Raw genomic sequence first — 16,537 nt, forward strand, 5'->3', positions numbered from 1 at the left:
ATTAAAAATAAATGGAATTATCTTATTGGTCGAACTTGGTTCACACGGTTTGTAAGAATTGGATGGTTCGCATTTGAACCTGCCCCTATATATATATATATATATATATATATCGACAACCTCATGGCAATTTAAAATGCTCAGTCGGTTAAATGCTCGTAGGTAATGCTATCAGCGATGGATCAACGAATGTAGTTTTTTTTATATTTAAAATGAAATGTTTATCCTGTACTTGATTATGTTTGTCTGCAGTTAGTTACATAAATTTAAAAAAATTGAACTTTAATAAGTTGTACTTACGCATAATCACTTGTAATCTTGAATTTTAAGTAATATGTATCAATAAACAGTATTTTATGTATAAAAATGATTTTTAAGAGTTTTTATCAAATGTTTTATAATATAACTAGAATGGTACTCGCACAATACAGCGAGATAAATCTCAATTTTAATGTTTAGTTTTTATTCTTTATCTCTATCGATATGATACGATTTTATGTGGTTTTGAGAAATCGATAATGTTTTTATTTTTGAATTAAAAAAATTTGAAAATAGCATAAAATTTTGAAAAAATAAATAAATCAATATTAGTATCAAATTGACTATTTAATAGTTTCATTTATTTGGTATACGTTATTTACTTCAATTTTTTATTATAATTCAATTTAGATTTAATAACAAAACAATTTATTTTTGATTTAATAATATAATTTTTTATAAATATAATAATTAAACATTCTGATATAATTCAATGATTATCTTAATTATATTTTAGATTTTCTATGTTTAAAATGGATGTTTGTCGTGTATTTGATTATGTTTATCTGCAGTTAGTTATACGAATTTAAAAATGGAGTTTTAATAAGTTATACTTACGAAAAAATTACTTGTACTCTTGAATTTTAAGTAATATGCATTAATAAACAGTAATTCATGCATAAAAAATAGTTTTTAAAAGTTTTTGTCAAATGTTTTATAATATAAATAAAAAAAATTATTTTTAATAGTTTTTGTCAAATGTTTTATAATATAGTATAGATATAGATATAGATATATGTATATATACATATATAACCTCATGGCAATCGACATCTCAAGTGGCTTCAAATATTAAAAATAAAATATTGGAGTGATGAATCGAGCCTAGGGGATGGGGTTGTGATGACCCGTGGTGTAGGGATTTTGACACACATTTGGAGACATGATCAAGCAACGCCATCAATCAAATCGTTTTAAAGGGATGAAAATTTGAAACGTGGCAAAGTTATTTTCACATATTTACTTACTTTTTTAATCCCTAAAATGGAAAAAAAAAAAAAACTTTAACTTAAAGTTACCTTTTACGTCTCATCGATGTGTCTCTTTACTACCTACCTCATGTGTGTACACATGGAATAAGAAATCCACAAATTAAAATTATGCTCAAATAAACTCGTTTAGATTGTTATATCGCATCCCAATTGTATCAGATATTGTTTGTTTTGTTTATATCTGAATTTATGGTTTTAAAACACCTCTGATAGATGAGGTGTTCGGTCTTTTATAAGGTAACATTTGTTCATATCTTCAACTGATATAGGCGCTTACCGGATAAAAGTTTAATAAAATGGCAGGATTGGGCATTGAGCAAGTCGAATGATTATTTAGAATTTTGGATATGTTCTTTTATGGATTTCGATTTTTTGTCAATTTAAATAATACGATCAATTAAGAAACGAAAACAGAAAACATGAAAACTAAATATGATTAATGTATGTGTATTTTTGGCGGTCGGTTCGGTCCAAACATTCATAAAAATATTCGAACCCCAAATCAACCACACCGAGCGGTTCAACTATTTTTCAAACCAGACTGGACTGACAGACCGCTTAAACCGTCAAACAACGTTTCGGTTTGACATGGTTTGAAGCGGTCCAACAGTTTAAACACCCCTAGTCTAATGTCTAATACACATATATTAATTAAGGAGTTAACAATCATATTAAATCCATAGTATATAAAAACATCATATTCGTCGGGTTGAGTTCATATTACCCTAACCCAATTCCAACCCCGTAAATACAGTTTGACCAAATTTTGTATCAACTGTGTGTTAGGTTACTTTGGGTTGAGTTTTTTTTAGGGTTTCCGGGTTGGGTTAATCGGTTTTTTAAACACCCCCAGTAAACAACCCTTAGTTTTAAAATGTCTTGAAATTACTTACAATTTACTTCTTCTTTAAAATTTTGATGCTAATTTATCTTTCAATAGCTCTATTAATTACATGATATTAAAAGTATTGTATTTTTGTGTATCTTAGTATATAGAATTAATTTTTATTCTGTTACAAAAGAAATACAGTAGAAAGTCAAGTCTAAATAAAGGCAAAGACATAATTTAGATAAGTGAGGTTTAAATGTTGTTTACTAAACATTTATCGTATTTTACTGCTTAATTAAACAGTTATCATGTTTTGCTTCGTAAAAGACTTTCACTCGATAAAAAATAACAGTAATTACCAATAATCATACTGTATCGTTTTTGCTAACAGTTAATCTTACTTGATAAATGATCATAAGAAGTGACTACAGTATTCGATAATGTACATGAAAAACAACATCTATCTTATTTATGTACGATTGATTGGTACAAAAATATCATGTAACCCAATGGGCCATGAATGGACTTGAAAGTTAGGTTGGTCAGTTGGTGCACCATGGGGTCTTAATGAGTTGTGATGGGCTCGTCCAATAGCAAGGACAAATGGGAATCGTCCAAGATTTTGAGCTCTGCTTCCTCAAGTTGTGTTATATGCCCAACCACAAATGTTCAGTTCATTTGTGGTTCCGGTCCTCCGACAGTTTCGGGCCGATTTGGCCATCACTAATAAACCCTAAAGTTATATATCATTTTGATATCAATAAATTATAATTTTTGAACATGTGGTTTGTTGTTTATAATTGTTTTTGGTTTTCAAAAATTGTTTTTTTTATATCACTGTGGTTTTTATTTCGTTTATTTTTTCGTTCATTAAACTAACTTCGTTAGAAGACTTTGGGATTGTTCGTCTGTGGCTTAATGAGTTGTATAAGCCTTGTAGCTTATTCGCTCGGTTATAAAAGACTGTTTGGTTGGAGCTTATTCGCTCAACCATTAATATTCCCCAACTACCCTCAATTAAAAGCTATTTTACATTTAAAACAATAGAACTCACACTGCTCAGTTTCTCCAACCACCAGTCTCTCGATTCTTCCCTCAACCCTCGAAGTTGTTATCTCTTCCCTCCAAATGTCAAAGTTGTTTTCTCTGCCTCAAACATGAGATATCTTCCTTGAATGCTCAATCATTCCAACCATCTTCGCCCTTCCAACTGGTGTCGGTCATCCTCCTCAAACCGGCTAACGCTCTCTATTCTCTCTCTGCTAATCTTCCCCAAAGTCTCGTTTTAGGGGTTTTTTCTTTCTTAAGGTTGATTTGTAATTAGGTATTCTTGTTTTGTGCCCGTGTTTGGAATTCCTGGGAGGTTTTGGTCCAACGATGATATGGAAAGTTGGAGGAAAAAAAACAAATCATATATAAAATAGAAAGTTAAAGAAGAAGAGACTGTGGTATATAAAATTAGGGAAGTATGGGTTTTGTTTATGAGTTCATGACAAAAGGTGAGGGAATGAATTTCAAGAAGAGAAAAAAAATCAAAAATATATTAATAAAATCATACATACACACACGTGCGTGCACCCACGTGTGCACACACATATGTGTGTGTGTCAAGGTTTAACCTTATGATATTCATATTTGAGTTCGATATTATAGAAATTAAATGGTTTGGAATTGGGTTTAATAAAAATTTTAAGTTGATTTTCTTAACAACTTTATCAATACAAACAATTTTATTAGTACAGATCTTGATGCAAAATGAACCGGACAACCATTTTGTTAAGTCTCTCTTAAGTCAAGTCAATGTTATTATGGTCATTTAATAAACTTACTTCATTTTGTGCTAAAAAAACAATATACATTAATAAAAAATTATCACTCACAACATACCCACAACTTATTCAAATTCTTTTTTACCCCAAGACTTATCCTAATGGATTTCAGATCTGATCAATTTTTTTGTGACAACCTTTTCTTCCGACACACTCTTTTCGGTTTTCTTCCCCCACTTCCTAAATCAAACCCAAAACTTATCAAAACGTAACCTCGCGCAAGTCACAATAACCATAACCACTTTGGATTAGGTGGTCCGGGTTGCTCATCATAGTAGACAATAAGAATAAAAAAGTTAAAAAATGGGGATCTTGGAGACCGTGGTTGTAAGATGGTGGTAAAGCTTATATTGACGGGGTTCATTTTCTTATTTATATAAAGCCTTTGATAATTCGTAGCCATGTTGTAGCAATTTCTAATAAACGTGAATTACATTAGATCTTAGAGCATATTGCATTTTTGGTACATATAGTTTGTTCAAAGACCAATGAGTCCATCATAATGGTTGTTAACTAACGTTGTTAAATATATGAACCATGAGCGTTATAAAAATGGAAAGTTAGAGACCACCGGTATAGATAGTTTGTTTTAGAGATCGCATCTAAAACTTGAGCAAACCATAGGGACCACTAGTGTAATTTATTTAAAATATAAATTTGAAATTGAAAATCTCTTGATGAAATATCATAGGAGGTTGTAAGCTTTAAGAACATGTACAATATCTGTAATTGATCGTACCTCTTAAAAGTTTAAGATGTATAACCAATTTCGAACAACTAACAAAGGTATAATGTGTAATAAATAAAGAAAACACAAAATTTTAATGTATTTTAGTTGATATATGTTTTTTATAAATATAACAAAGGTGTAAAATGAAAATGTATGGATATACAATAAATTAATTAATAGGATAAAAGTATGTTCAATATTGAGGTCAATTTGAAAGTATCAACGAAACGATTATAATGATATAATTTGTAGAAAAAAGAACGTATTTTTTAAATATATTATATTTCATATATGATTATTTATGTTCATATGATAAATGTATAAAATAAAAAAATTAAAAAAATAATAATAAAATAAATCAAATCATTAATTATAAGAGCATGAATGGGCATGGCAACGGGACGGGGATGGGCGGATTTTGTAATCCCCGGCCCCAACCCCGGTTTGTAATAACGTCCCCCGGCTCCGGCCTTGATGCCCGCGGGTACGAGGATTATCATCCCGTCCCCGGTCAAATTCTAGCATTCCCGGGTAAAACCTTATAAAAAATATACTTTAGTTTGATTCTACCGAAGATCCGGTCCCAGCCTCAGGACCCGTTTTAACGGGGAATCTTCATCCCCGTTCGAGTCGGATAAACCGGGTTTCCCACCAGATCGAGACAAATTTTCAAATTAAAAATCACTTGGTGGAAAATAGTGGAATGTTGTAAGCTTTAAAAACTTACAAGGTCGCCCCCCATGAAATTTTAGAAATTTATCTTTGGACACCGCTTCTTTTGGCCGCCAGTATTTTTCACAATAACCCATAAATCCCCAATTTCGCAAAAACCCTATCAACTCTCTCCCGAATTCACAAAGAAACCCTGCTAATCCATCGCCCATTCTTTCAAGTTACAAAATATACCTGTTTCTGCCAATTTCAGAACCCTAGAAATCGAATGCAGTTTGGACTATTATCAATATAGTTCCGTTATATTCTAGATTTGTTTATCGTCAATCATTCAGTATCGTGCAGCATTCTTAGAGGAAGAAGACGATGTCTTGGGAGAACGAGATCGTAATGCGTGATATCAGTAAAGCAAGTCTTGTAGTGAGCGACCGTATCGGGAGAGATGTTTCGGCTCAACTTGACCTAGAAGAAGCCCTAGAAGCTTCTAGATATACTAGCCATCCTTACTCTACTCACCCCAGAGAGGTAAACCTGAAAATATTGGACTTGTAATTGGGTATATTGAGACTTCTTTTTTAGTTTGTGTTTTACCTTTTAACATTATACTTGTTTGGATGTTCATTGGAAGAAGATACACCATATTTTATAGCAAAAGAACGATGTGAACTTTGGATGATACATGTGTCATTTTCAACTTTAGGGTTGATCGGCAAAGTTTAAACTTAAGTGAATCAAGTACCAAGTAATTTATGATATTTAAAAAGTTGACTTTACACTGTGATAGATTACAAGTATCACAACATACAAAGTTAATAACTTATAAAATGATCATTATGAATTAATTCAAATTGTATGCGCGTGTGTGTGTTGGGGGGGGGGGTATTTATGAATCTTAGATTGATGTTGGATGAGTGCATAATGGTCACATTGCATCACAAGTTTGATTATGGTAACCTTATCATGGTGGCATAGTAAGTGGTCATGGTAGATGGGAAAAATTCTGTGGAAACATGTCTCAATTTTGCCATTCGTGGAATAATTAAGCTTTTGTTAGATGTTCCTAAATACTTAGTGCAGCTTTCCTATCTGTTCAGCTTTAATGTAAGATTGAGATGCCATCATTGCTTGACGTAGAACATGCTTTGTCTAACAAAAAGACAGGGTCATTTATATATATATATATATATGTATATATGTATATATGTTTGTATGTATGTACGAATGAATGCATTAAATATGTTCCAAAAAGCAACACACCTGTTTCTCCTTTTAGATAGATTAACCAGTTTGCAGATTTGTATTTCATAAATTCAACTGAAGTATCCAAAATATAGCACCAGAGTAATAATGAACTATGTATCATGTAAAGGTTGCTACAACTTACAAGGACATGGTTTTTCTGAAGAAAATAATATACTCTTAATCATGATGCCACTGTCTTATGAATGGATACAAATATGTCATTTTTATCTTTTTGCATGTATTTTTGATATCATGGGAAGGTTTGCTTTGGATCCTGTTGGTTATGACTCATTGAACTGATGTTGAGTTATCCAATTCCAGCATGTCATTGAAAAAGATACAGCATGCCTGCTTTCAATTGACATTCTTGACTTAGAATACTCATTTCATTGTCACTTGTTTTCTGCAATCTCATGTTGCTTTGTCTTGTTGCAGTGGCCTCCCTTGGTTGAAGTGGTAGATAGCAGGGAGTTGCCCTCAGTACTCATAGAAAGATATAATGCAGCTGGAGGGGAAGGCACTGCTTTATGTGGAATATTTCCTGAGATTCGTAGAGCATGGGCGTCTGTAGATAATTCTTTATTTCTTTGGCGTTTTGATAAGTGGTGAGTATCGTTAGTTGAATGTGATTAGTCTTTAAGTTGTATGGTCTCACTATTATTTTTATTCGGCCTGCTTGGTTGTTCTTCCTGGATACTGGTTGGCACAGCAATAGCCATTGCTTAAATATATACTTCAAGGTGGTTAAAAATTCATCACTGTAGTGTAATCTGATAGAAAAGAACCCTTTCTTTCACCACCATTAAATCATGTTCTGTTAGCATTTTTACCAATAAATTCGGCAAATGCTAGTTTTTTGTTTGGGAAAGAGGACGACATCTCTGGCAATACACTAGAAGAGACTTAAATGGCAATTGGCAACAAGGCCCAGTTTTTTTGTTTGTTGTGGAAGTTAGTTAAATGCGGTACATTTACAACTATACAAGGTTGCTTGCTCACATTGCATTGGCAATGGAGGCGTACTGCACTTTGCACTCATGATGCAGTTTCAATTTGTTTTGCACATAAATTACCAAAGAGGAGTAATATGATCTATAAGCACAACTCTGATTAATAGCTATGAAATAAAACCCTAGTAATAGACCCCTATAGATCTTCAGAATATATTGTGTGAAATCCTGGATTAAGATAGTTATTTATCGTTATGACTTATGCCATAGGATGGCAATTTCACATGGATGTATTGTAATTAAGAAACTTTTATCTATCTTTCAGATGGAGGAAGCTAATAAACTGATGAATGCTAATATATTCATTTCCATTGTCTACCTAGTGAACCTGTCAATTGAAGCAGTATTGCATAGAAGCAAATTTCTTGTATTTGCTGCCTAATATCTCTAAGAAAACAATAATAAAAATTGATGATTTTTCTGAGAAAGTACAACTGTTGTAGTGACGAGTATTTGTATGCTCATACGACATAGAATAAGTAAGCTCTATAACTACTTTTTGCATTTATTATTTATTTGGATATCTATATTATCAGCTATTATTTTTCCAGGGATTTCTGAGATTAGTCGCATAGACACTAATAAAGCTCATGCCATTCATAGAACTAGATCCTGACTAGCTTTTGCTTTATCTACCAAATCTATTCTGTAGCCCACCGGTCATGTTGAATCTTCATTTTAATAGGTTTATAGAATAACTGCTTGATGTTTCTGCACTTTTGAGTAGTAATGAGAACACAATGGATCTTGCTTGTGACACATAACCACATGGCTAACATCTTGAGCTCTTGCATGTGTGCAATCAAGACGTTTCAATTTTAATTCATTGTTTATCAGTTCAAGAATTGTCAATGCTCTGGCTATATTTGGTGTAAGTGCAGAATATGTACTTCCCACCAATCTTGAATTTGTTTATCTTTTGATTTAGGGATGGCCAATGCCCTGAATACAATGGTGAGGAACAAGCTATCTGTGCTGTTGGGTTGGTCAAAGCTAAGCCTGGCATTTTTGTTGAGGCTATCCAATATCTTTTAGTCTTAGCAACTCCAGTCGAGGTAAACACTTATACGTTTCCTTACCAAGTATTTAATTATTTAGCTACTTTGTTTCTCAAGCTTCTGATTTTTTGTATCATATGGTACATATCAAACTACTCATATTTACCTTTATTTATTCACATCTTGTGTCTATGTTTTTCAGTTGCTTCTTATTGGAGTATGCTGCTCTGGAAGCGGTGATGGAACAGATCCGTATGCTGAGGTCTCATTACAGCCTCTACCAGAATACACAATACCATCAGATGGAGTTACCATGACATCTATTGCATGTACAAATGGTGGTCATATTTTTTTGGCTGGACGTGATGGACATATATATGAGATGCATTATACTACTGGTTCAGGTTGGCACAAACACTGCCGTAAAGTTTGTTTGACTGCAGGTTTGGGTAGTGTTGTTTCAAGGTATAAATTACAAACCTATGTAGGCATATTTTTCTCTTTAATATTTTGTCAAAAATTTATGCCTTCCACTTGATAATGACATTTTTGATCTCTAAAACTGATGAACATGAAAATTTTCTATTCATGGCGAGGCTTTGACTGATGTTATGTCCTAGCATTTATTATTTTACTTTAAACTATCTGCTAATGAACCTTGATCTAAAGTCCATTATTCTACTTGCATCTCATGGTGGTGTTCTTATAATTGTGTTTATGCTATTTTTTCATCTTTCAATTCAGGTGGGTGGTACCAAATGTATTCAAGTTTGGTGCTGTAGATCCCATTGTTGAAATGGTTGTTGATAATGAGAGACACATTTTGTATGCCCGTACTGAAGAAATGAAAATTCAAGTCTACTCATTAGGTCCAAATGGTGATGGACCACTTAAGAAGGTGACAGAGGAGAAGAATTTGATCAATCAGAGGGATCTACATAATGGTGGCAGGCAGTCAGCAGGATCAAGGGCTCCTGCTCGATCGGCAAAAACTTCTATAGTTTGTATATCTCCTTTATCCACAGTAGAGTCAAAATGGCTACATCTTGTTGCAATTTTATCGGATGGTAGGAGGATGTATCTTTCAACTACTAAATCCAGTGGAAACAGTGGCACTGTTGGCAGTTTAGGTGGATTCAATAGTAATCTTCAGAAGCCAAGTTGCTTAAAGGTTGTCACAACCAGACCTGCACCTCCTTTGGGAGTGGGTGGTGGTCTGTCATATGGGGCAATTCCTCTTGCTGGTAGAACTCAGCATGAAGATCTTTCCCTAAAGATAGAATCAGCACATTACTCGTCTGCAACACTCGTACTTTCTGATTCATCTCCTTCAACCACGTCTTCACTTCTGATTGTAAATAGGGATTCGACTACACAGTCATCATCATCTGCTAGTTTAGGGACAGGTGTTAGGAGTTCTAGGGCATTAAGAGAATGTGTTTCTTCCCTACCAATTGAAGGTCGAATGCTGGCTGTGGCGGAAGTGCTACCCTTGCCTGATACAGCTGCCACAGTGCAGTCGCTGTATTCACAACTGGAGTTTTGTGGATATGATAACTTTGGAGAGTCTTCTGAGAAGTTGGCTGGAAAACTCTGGGCTAGAGGTGACCTGCCAACACAACACATACTACCAAGGCGGCGAATTATCATTTTTAGTACTATGGGGATGATGGAAGTTGTTTTCAATAGACCAGTAGACATTCTGAGAAGGCTGCTAGAGTCCAACACACCAAGAGCAATATTGGAAGACTTCTTCAATCGTTTTGGTGCTGGTGAGGCTGCTGCAATGTGTCTAATGCTAGCTGCAAGGATAGTCCATACAGAGAACTTTATAAACAATGTTGTTGCTGAGAAGGCAGCAGAAGCCTTTGAGGATCCAAGAGTTGTTGGAATACCCCAGCTTGAAGGTAGTGGGGCATTGGCCAATACCAGAACTGCTGCTGGTGGATTTAGCATGGGACAGGTTGTTCAAGAGGCCGAGCCTGTTTTTTCAGGTGCTCATGAAGGACTATGTTTGTGTGCATCAAGGTTACTTCTGCCTGTGTGGGAGCTTCCTGTTATGGTAGCAGGGAGTGGGTTGGGTTCTTCTGATGCTACGACTGGAGATGGGATAGTTGGGTGCAGGCTTTCTGTTGAGGCAATGCAAGTTCTTGAAGACAAGCTTCGTTCTCTGGAGAAGTTCTTAAGATCCAGAAGGAATCAAAGAAGAGGTCTCTTTGGTAGTGTTGCTGGTTTTGGAGATATGACAGGTTCTATTCTAATTGGAACAGGTGCTGATCTGGTGACTGGTGACCGGAGTATGGCAAGGAACTTATTTAGTCCTTATTCTCGGAATTTAGAGTCTAGTGAAGCAGGCACCTCTAATAAAAGGCAGCGGGTCCCATACAGCTCCGCAGAACTGGCTTCCATGGAGGTAAAAACATAACATTTTTCAAATTTTGTGTTATATAGCTATATTAATCTTGTAAGATCTTAAAGACGCAGGACAAGTCATAAGGGAAGTTGTAAAATTGTTCTTAAATAATACATGGTTTGTAGGTAAGGGCAATGGAGTGTGTAAGACAGCTGCTCCTTAGATGTGGTGAAGCTCTATTTCTCCTCCAACTTCTTTCTCGACATCACGTGACTCGGTTGCTTCAAGGCTTTGATGGGAATACGAAGCAGGCATTAGTTCAGTTGACGTTTCACCAGCTAGTCTGTTCTGAAGAGGGTGACAGACTTGCTACAAGACTTGTATCTGCTCTGATGGAGGTACTTAAATGTGTAATTAAATTACCGATGAGTTCCTGGTTACTCCATTTTTCAGTACCCAGACTATCGACTTGCTATGATTTTAATACAAGTGTTTGACTATCAAGTGTTTACTATTCTTCATATGCTTGATGTGATCAAGTTGTGTTTGCATCTTGAGAAATGAGGGTGTGTTCTAATCTCTCTTATGATTTTCAGCTTGTTCAACAATGCACTTATGCACATCTGTGCTTGTACTAGTCATTTATGTAACAAGCTTGCAAAGTAAAGAAAAATTGCTAAGATGGGACATCTGAAGTAGAAGTTTTTGTATTTATCATTGATTGACTATCATTTGTTTGAAAACTTTTTACGTTCATGCCGATGATATCTGACATTTACAATATGCTTATCCCTAATATTAGATTCTTGAATTTTCTAGTACTACACTGGTCCAGATGGCAGGGGAACTGTAGATGATATTAGTGGCAGGTTACGGGAAGGCTGTCCAAGCTTCTACAAAGAATCTGATTACAAATTTTACTTGGCTGTGGAATGTCTTGAAAGAGCCGCTGCTGCTTCTAACAATGATGAGAGGGAAACACTTGCTAGAGATGCCTTCAGTAAATTAAGCGGAGTTCCCGAGTCTGCAGATCTTCAAACTGTATGCAAACGCTTTGAGGACTTGAGGTGTGCTAGGCTGATGAACCAAATACTTGATGTTTCTTTTTGCTTGTATTGTTTACATGGGTTTGCAATTGCAAAATTAACAAGGTCAAAACTGCAGATTTTATGAAGCTGTGGTTCGGTTGCCTCTGCAGAAGGCACAGGCTCTAGACCCTGCTGGTGATGCTCTTAATGAGCAAATAGATGCTGGAGTTCGAGAACATGCACTTGCTCAGAGAGAACGGTGCTATGAGATCATCACCAGTGCTTTATGTTCTCTGAAAGGAGAAGTTTCACCCAGAGAATTTGGTTCTCCAATCAGACCATCTGCTCAGTCATCCCTTAGTCCAGCTGCTCGGAAGAAGTACATATGTCAGATTATTCAACTTGGTGTGCAATCATCTGATAGAATCTTTCATGAGTATTTGTACCGGATGTTGATTGATTTGGGGCTAGAGGATGAACTCCTGGAGTTTGGAGGGCCGGATTTAGTGCCTTTCTTACAGAATGCTGGTCGTGAACCTACACAAGAGGTTTTCATCTATCCTTTGCTTAAAAATTTCATTCAATTTGAACCAAGTCTATATATGTGGTCTTCATGAGAATGTCAACATCTTCTTGAGCACTTTGGCAAAAATAGCAATCTTATAGCATCTTCCTTCTCAAATAATGGAATATATTTTACTGCTCATCTTTTTTTAACTATGTCTATAGGTCCGGGCAGTTTCTGCTTTAACATCAGGAGCTTCTCCATTGCGCCATTCCGGAGCACCCATTCCTTCTTCTCAAACAAAGTATTTTGAGCTTTTAGCACGATACTATGTGCTAAAGAGGCAGCATGTTCTTGCAGCTCATGTACTATTACGATTAGCTGAGAGGCGTTCTAGTGGTTTGGAAAATTTCCCCACACTTGAGCAAAGGTACCTTCACCTGTGATGATGTCTTTACATAGTAAATCTTCTTATTATACAAAGTAATATAACACATGTTAAGAGTTAAAGAAGATAGCTCGATAGCATATAGACTTGAATGTTCTGTATTTAATAGATGGTTGAAATTCAGTGAACACTATAGTAGGTGTCTGGGGATCCTAAATCTAATGATGTATGTGTGTTTGGTGATGTGTCTGCAATATCTCTGTTGAATGTATGCTATGAATATGCCAGGCAGATGAGTTTTATTGTGTTTAAACAATGTAAATCATGCATGGCACAAATGCATCTTTTTGCAAATATGCTTTGAACCAGGAACTCGTAATCTACACAAGATCCTTTGATCTTCTATTTGTACTACTATTGCTCAAAACCAGTTGGAACTTCTTTTTGCACAAGTATTCATGGAGATGCTTTTTATAGTTTGGCCATCAAGCGTTTTGTAACTGCAGTTTTTGGCCAAACTTCCGTACACATTTTTGAGTGCATTCTTTACTTTTGTTGACTTGCTAACTATTAGATTTTATTGATGTTATATCAGTAACTATAAGATATTTATTGGTGTTAATGTGTAAACTATATATATATATATATGTGTGTGTGTGTGTGTATTCCTTGTTTATAAAATTTAATGTCTTTTTATCTGCCTTCCTTACAAAAAGCGTGCATTGTTCTGTCATGCCCTCTAGACGGGTTGCACCTAATTTCAGTCTGAGTGGCTTGTTCTATAGGTTGTACCCATTGAAATGAAACTCATTGTTACTTGAGGGATCTCTTAACTTCCATAATCTTCCAAGTAGATATTTACAAACATATGGTAGAAACTTTACTGAACCTTTGCTTTTTATGTAATATTTTGGCATTTCTCAATTTCAGGCGCCAATACTTGAGCAATGCGGTTATTCAGGCAAAAAGTGCAAGTGACAGTGATGGTCTGACAAATTCATCCAGGGACAGTGGGCTACTAGACTTACTTGAGGGGAAGCTAACCGTTCTGCACTTCCAAATAAAAATCAAGGGGGAACTGGAGGGAATAGTTTCTAGTTTGGAGGCTTCCCCTAGTACATCTGAAAATGCCCCAAATAATTCTTTACCAGATAGGAACCACTCTCCTGAGGCCAACTTTTTACACTCTGCAAAGGAAAAGGCGAAGGAATTGTCTCTGGACTTGAAAAGCATCACCCAACTATATAATGAGTATGCTGTTCCATTTGAGCTTTGGGAGGTATAATACTTGTTCATTTTCTCAGTGATTTTTCCATATTTTATCTTTAACCTCCCCCTTTTCTTTTCATACCGGTAAAGATTTAATTAGATTATCATGCACTTGTCTGCTTGTCCCTTCTAAATTTTATTTTCATGCTACATATGCACAGTTTGTTCATTTTTGTGTCATTTTGTTAAAATGTCTTCTAATTTTTGTTGATGGTATTTGTTTGATCGTTTTTATGTCATTTTGTTGCAATGTCTTCAGACTACGGTATTATATAAAAAATTTACTTCATATCCATTTATTGTATGCTTCCAGATATGTTTGGAAATGCTATATTTTGCGAGCTATTCTGGTGATACCGACAGTAGCATTGTGAGAGAAACCTGGGCCAGACTCATTGATCAGGCTCTCTCCAAAGGTGGCATTGCTGAAGCTTGTTCAGTACTGAAGAGGATTGGTTCACATGTTTATCCCGGAGACACTGCTGTTTTACCTTTAGATACATTGTGTCTACATCTAGAAAAAGCTGCATCGGTATGATATCTTCATCTTTATTTCATCCATAGAATATCTTTCTTTTGGCATTTTCTTGTTCTTGAAGGAGCTTTTTCTCTCTAACCTCAAAATTAAAGCACTTCCTTTTTTGGGATTTCACATGAAAAACCAATCTGAAAATTTCATGAAACCCCCGTGCTTAACGGATGCCCTCAGTATCAAGCATATACTAGGTTGTATGTGACTTTTTCAGATTGTGAACTACAAAAAAGGAAAGGCCGAAAGGAAACAGTGTCTCTGGGTATTACAAGATTTGATCTTTTTGAAATTATTCCAAGTTAAAATACACGTTTAACATCATGATCGTTACAAATAAGTCAATGGTGTTGATTTGGATCTGTTTTATCTTTTACTGAATGCAATTTTGGATGTTAGACCAATTGTCAGAACAGTTTTCTTAAACCATGTGCCATTCCCAATGTTGTGATCTTCATGGGAAAGAGGAATTAATAGTCAGTTATATTCATGTCTATGTTCTTATAACTATTTATTTTCTAAAAGTTGCTAATTTAGCACTTCTTTGCAATCCTATATATCTATAGGGTCAGGTTTAGGGGAAAACTATAAAAAAATTAAAAACTGAGGAACATCCTAGTAACTGTTTAGCTGTAGGGTATGCACATGTGGATAAAAGTAATATGTAAGTAATTTTTCCGGTATGTAACATGTGCATAGAAACTAGGAAACATCTTTAATTACTTATATGCACATGTGCATACTGTACAAATGACCGGTTATTAGAGTGTTTCTCAGTTTTCTTTTGGGTTTTCCCTTGAACCTCCCTCTCTCTGTCTCTACATATATATGCATGCATATACTCCAGGGTAATTAATAGATGGTTAATCTTATCTTGCAGGAACGATTGGGTTCAGGGGTTGAAGCTGTTGGTGATGAAGATGTTGCTAGAGCTCTTGTGGCAGCTTGCAAAGGGGCAGTAGAGCCTGTGCTCAATACCTACGATCAATTGTTATCTAGTGGCGCAATCTTGCTGTCACCAAGCCTGAAATTACGGCTTCTCCGGTCAGTATTAGTAGTGCTTCGCGAATGGGCAGTGTCAGTTTCTGCACGCGGAATGGGCACAAGCTCGACCGGGGCTTCTCTCATTCTTCGTGGAACCTTTTCAATGGATCAAAGAACTTCCATTAACCATGGGATCCGTGATAAGATCACAAGTGCCGCAAACAGGTTAACTTTTCTTTCCTACTTTTGACATTTTTGCCCTTGTATGATAAAATACTGGTTTAATTCTTATATGGTGATGAACAAACAGGTATGTGACTGAAGTAAGGAGATTGGCCCTGCCACAGACCCAAACGGAGACTGTATACAGAGGTTTCAAAGAGCTTGAAGAATCCCTTTTAACCTCTTTTTCTTTTGACCGATTTTGATTTTGTATTTTTATCGATATTCTTATTGTATGTGTTATATTCTATGATAATATCATCCAAAAAAATAAGAATTTCTTGGATTTCCGAAGCAGCAGATCCTGTGGTTATTTTTATAATAATACATTTTTAGGTAAGAGTGGGTAAAGTGGTTCAGCTTACTAATATCGGGCGACCATGAATGGTCTGGGGTTATCACAGTTGAATCTTAATGTTCACAAAGGTTTTGGTAGCATTTAGATTTGAAACTGACGAATATGAGATTTTCATTACATCCCCTGAGGCTTAACCAATATGTAAGGCTATACATGAGTTGGGTTTATCTGTTTGAATTTGAACAATTCAATCCAATGTTTGTCGGGTTGAAAGCCAAGTGTTTATGTTTGAATGAAGTTAAATATAGATGGGAACCTACAAAAAAAATTAATAATTTAAC

General features: G+C 35.3%; 1 protein-coding gene across 1 annotated transcript; it reads left to right on the top strand.

Annotated features, from left to right (window-relative positions):
* The first annotated feature begins 5,485 nt into the window (after window positions 1-5,485).
* LOC112525457 (nuclear pore complex protein NUP155) lies at window positions 5,486-16,184 on the top strand. The gene is made up of 13 exons (XM_025135591.1): window positions 5,486-5,895; window positions 7,048-7,217; window positions 8,551-8,677; window positions 8,823-9,085; window positions 9,365-11,033; window positions 11,159-11,371; window positions 11,793-12,040; window positions 12,138-12,549; window positions 12,731-12,936; window positions 13,825-14,173; window positions 14,477-14,695; window positions 15,573-15,901; window positions 15,987-16,184. Exons 1-13 carry the CDS (start codon window positions 5,737-5,739, stop codon window positions 16,102-16,104), a joined length of 4,482 nt encoding a protein of 1,493 aa, XP_024991359.1. The 5' UTR covers window positions 5,486-5,736; the 3' UTR covers window positions 16,105-16,184.
* The last annotated feature ends 353 nt before the right edge of the window (window positions 16,185-16,537 follow it).

Source organism: Cynara cardunculus, assembly GCF_001531365.2.
Source record: "Cynara cardunculus var. scolymus isolate 2C chromosome LG 13, CcrdV1, whole genome shotgun sequence".
In the NCBI taxonomy this organism is placed as follows: domain Eukaryota; kingdom Viridiplantae; phylum Streptophyta; class Magnoliopsida; order Asterales; family Asteraceae; genus Cynara; species Cynara cardunculus.